The 3,065-nt window shown below is 47.6% G+C and overlaps 1 protein-coding gene across 1 annotated transcript in view; it reads left to right on the forward strand.

The window, feature by feature from the left end:
* The first annotated feature begins 1,431 nt into the window (after window positions 1–1,431).
* Window positions 1,432–3,065, forward strand: part of VAX1 (ventral anterior homeobox 1) — a 3,428-nt gene continuing 1,794 nt past the window's right edge. The window contains exon 1 of the mRNA XM_019555548.1: window positions 1,432–2,698. Coding sequence (XP_019411093.1) covers window positions 2,461–2,698 — 238 coding nt within the window. The 5' untranslated portion in view covers window positions 1,432–2,460. The remainder of the gene's footprint in view (window positions 2,699–3,065) is intronic.

Genomic DNA, 3,065 nt, shown 5'->3' on the forward strand with positions numbered 1-3,065 from the left:
TTTGCTTTCCTTTAATCCAGGCTTTCCAGTTGTTACAATCACTTGTCACCACTGCCTTTTGTAAACTGGTGGTGTCCCTTTTTAACTTCCACATACACAGAGTAGTTCACAGGATCAGGTCCTCAAATTGTAAACTCTTTGTGGCAGTTAGCTCATTAGTTCCTCTCTATATACTCAGTACAGCACCGCACACAATAAGGCTCTTATTTACTAGGGGCCTCTAGCCACTATTGCAATGCAAGTTGTAACTAAACAATATAATGACAAAGCATTAGAGACTGCTGGAGTTAATTTGCTCGGAGGAAACGGAAGCCTGGTCTATCTAGGTTAGATGCTTCCTGGATAATATTATATGCATATATATTATATTTATGTACGTAACACATATGCTGGGGTGCGTTATATATAATACACATACACATGTATACATATGTACACACTCGTAAATATAAACACATGCTCATAAATATATACACACTCACTTGTATATATTTAGGTCAGGAATGGTTCCTGTATCTACTTCTGAAAACTGCAGTGCAAGTAATTATAGTTCAGATGGCCATCATTGATTTTCTTTTTTGCTAGCAGCAATCTAGTTATACTCATTGTTTTATTTTACTTTATTATACTTTATTTTATTTTATTTCTTGGCCTGAAATATCCCCATTTACACTCGCGCCAGCCTGAGCCCCGCTCTGTTCTCAGTTATACTACCCCAGAACAGAAAAAATGTCTTTGAGGTCAAGACAGTTACACCCTCCAGGAGACCAGGAACAACCCCAAGAAGCAGAGCAGCGAGTAACAACCATCGGCTGCAGGCTGCGGCTGACTTGCCCAGCTTTCAGCACAGTTTGGTTCAGAAAGGGTAACATTGCCCCTATTGCCACCTCTCAGCAACAGAGAGAAGGAGAGAGAGAAGAGCCTCGCTGATACTTCTGGGCTTGTGTGAAAAATTCTCAGAGAAAATTCTTTCTCTCTCTCTTTCTCCTGGCCCCTAAACTCTTTGTGAATGGGGCCAGTGCAACATGTGGCCTTTCACCCCGCCCAAGAACCACTGCCAGACAGCCACACTCAGAGAATTGTTTGTTAATAGTCCAATTAGATAATTGCCATCTTTCACTCCTTTTGCTCTACGTTTCCCATAAAGGAATGAATAAGGAGAGCAGCATGAAGAGGGGTTCTGCCCTGCAAGGTGACAAGAAGGGCTGGAGCATGCTCTTTGCACAAGGCCATTTGCTTGAATTGAATCATTGTAGCCTAATCAATGGTCTTATTGGATTACTGGCTGTTGCGGTTCTCAAAGATATTGTAGCAGAGACAATGAAATAGCTAGGGGAAAACTTTTCTCCTCCCCCCCCCTTAGTGGATCACGCAGTTGAGATTTTTCACGGGCTATCTCTCACTCTCTCTCTCACTCTCTCTCCCTCTCCCCTCCTGGATCTATCTGAACACAAAGCTGCTCTCTCTCTCTCTCTCTTTTTCAATGAGCAGCTCTGCGAATGGATTCAGTGTTTGTGAAGGTGCAGAATTAGCGCACACACGCACACACACTCACACAAAGCGAAGATCTGGACTGAATTAAGGAGAGGCAGGAGTGTAAGATGGCTGTCTGTGGGGAGACGTGTTAAGGAGGATTTCTGCTGCCTGCCTTGGACAGATCGGCTGCGGGGAAACTTTTCTTCCTGGGGGTGTTGTTCCGAGTCAAGGCTGCTCCTGCTCCACCGCCGCGTTGCTCCTAACAGCTTGATTCACATCTCTGGCGTGCTGGGGATAAAGCCACTATATAATCTGGAGGGTTAAAGGCGTGCAGAAGAAAGTTAATAATGGCTGCTAATGGTGCTAACAATTCAGGGTGAATCTTGTCAAAAGTTTTTTTTTTTTTTTTTTTTCTGGAAGTCTGTCTTTTGATTGTGTGTTTCCTGAAAGCAAGACCAATCATTTCAGTTTATTCACTGGCTAAACTCTACTTGATTGGGGACAAGCACACAAACCATCCATTACGATCTGATATATTATCCAAACAATTTAGTGTATTCATGAGGTAACCTAAATGTGGAGGCTGCAAAATTACCCGTAATCAATGGAACCAGCGAGTGCGCGTCCCTCTGTGTGTCTAACCACCGCATGTCTCGGTAATAAGGCAGGCATTAAATCATTTTAGAGTTGTACTGGCGAGTACCTGATCACTGGGGCTCGGGGACGCTGGACAGTCACTCCAGGACGCCGGGATCGAGGAAGCTCCTGCCTTGGCGGTGGGATCCGACCCGACCATCCGCCCCAAAGGTGCTTGCAGCTCCCCGGCGACCTGCCCCTGCGCCGTGCCATATTCCGCCTGCACCTCGTCGCCGCCTCCTCTCTTTTTACTCCGCTGCTTTTTTTTTTTTCGTTTTCTTCTCTTTTCTTCTTCTCCTTCTCCTTCTTCTTTTTTTTTTTTTAAATTAATTCTTTTGATTGCACTACATGTTTGGGAAACAAGACAAAATGGACGTTAGGTGCAGTTCAGAGACTGAAGCGAACCGGGTCTCGAAGAACGGACATAAGGAGGGCAAGGACAGCAAAGGGTCTGAAGGAAATATTTCCACTTCTTTTTTGAAGGAGCAGCAAGGGACTTTTTCTGCCTCTGCAGCCTCGGAAGATTGTAATAAAAGTAAATCTAGTCCGGCCGACCCGGACTATTGCAGGAGGATCCTAGTTAGAGGTAGGAGTTTGGGCGGTCGCGCGTGCGAGCCGTGTGCCCGCGGCAGAGGCAGGGGCTTTTTTTGTTTGCTCAGTCTTGGGGGGGTCACGATTTTGTTTTGTTTAAATCCCGGGTTTGGGGGGGGGGGTTCGTCTCCCCCTTCCCCCGCCCCGAGATGCTCAACGCCGCTGCCTGCTCCGAGACCTGGGGGTTGTTTCCCTTCTGCTGCTTTCACTTCCGCGGCGCCTCGGAAAGTTGCCCCGCGGCGCGGTGGCTCCGCGGCTTTTCTTTGTGGGCGCTGCGGGCCCTGCCCGGCAGGTGTGCAGATGCCCCGGGCGGGGCGCCTGGCGGGGCTGCGGGCGCTCCCGGCGCGGGAGTGCGGGGGCTG

The sequence above is a fragment of the Crocodylus porosus genome, unplaced genomic scaffold (genome assembly GCF_001723895.1).
Source record: "Crocodylus porosus isolate Cpor-Errol unplaced genomic scaffold, CroPor_comp1, whole genome shotgun sequence".
Taxonomy (NCBI): Eukaryota; Metazoa; Chordata; order Crocodylia; family Crocodylidae; genus Crocodylus; species Crocodylus porosus.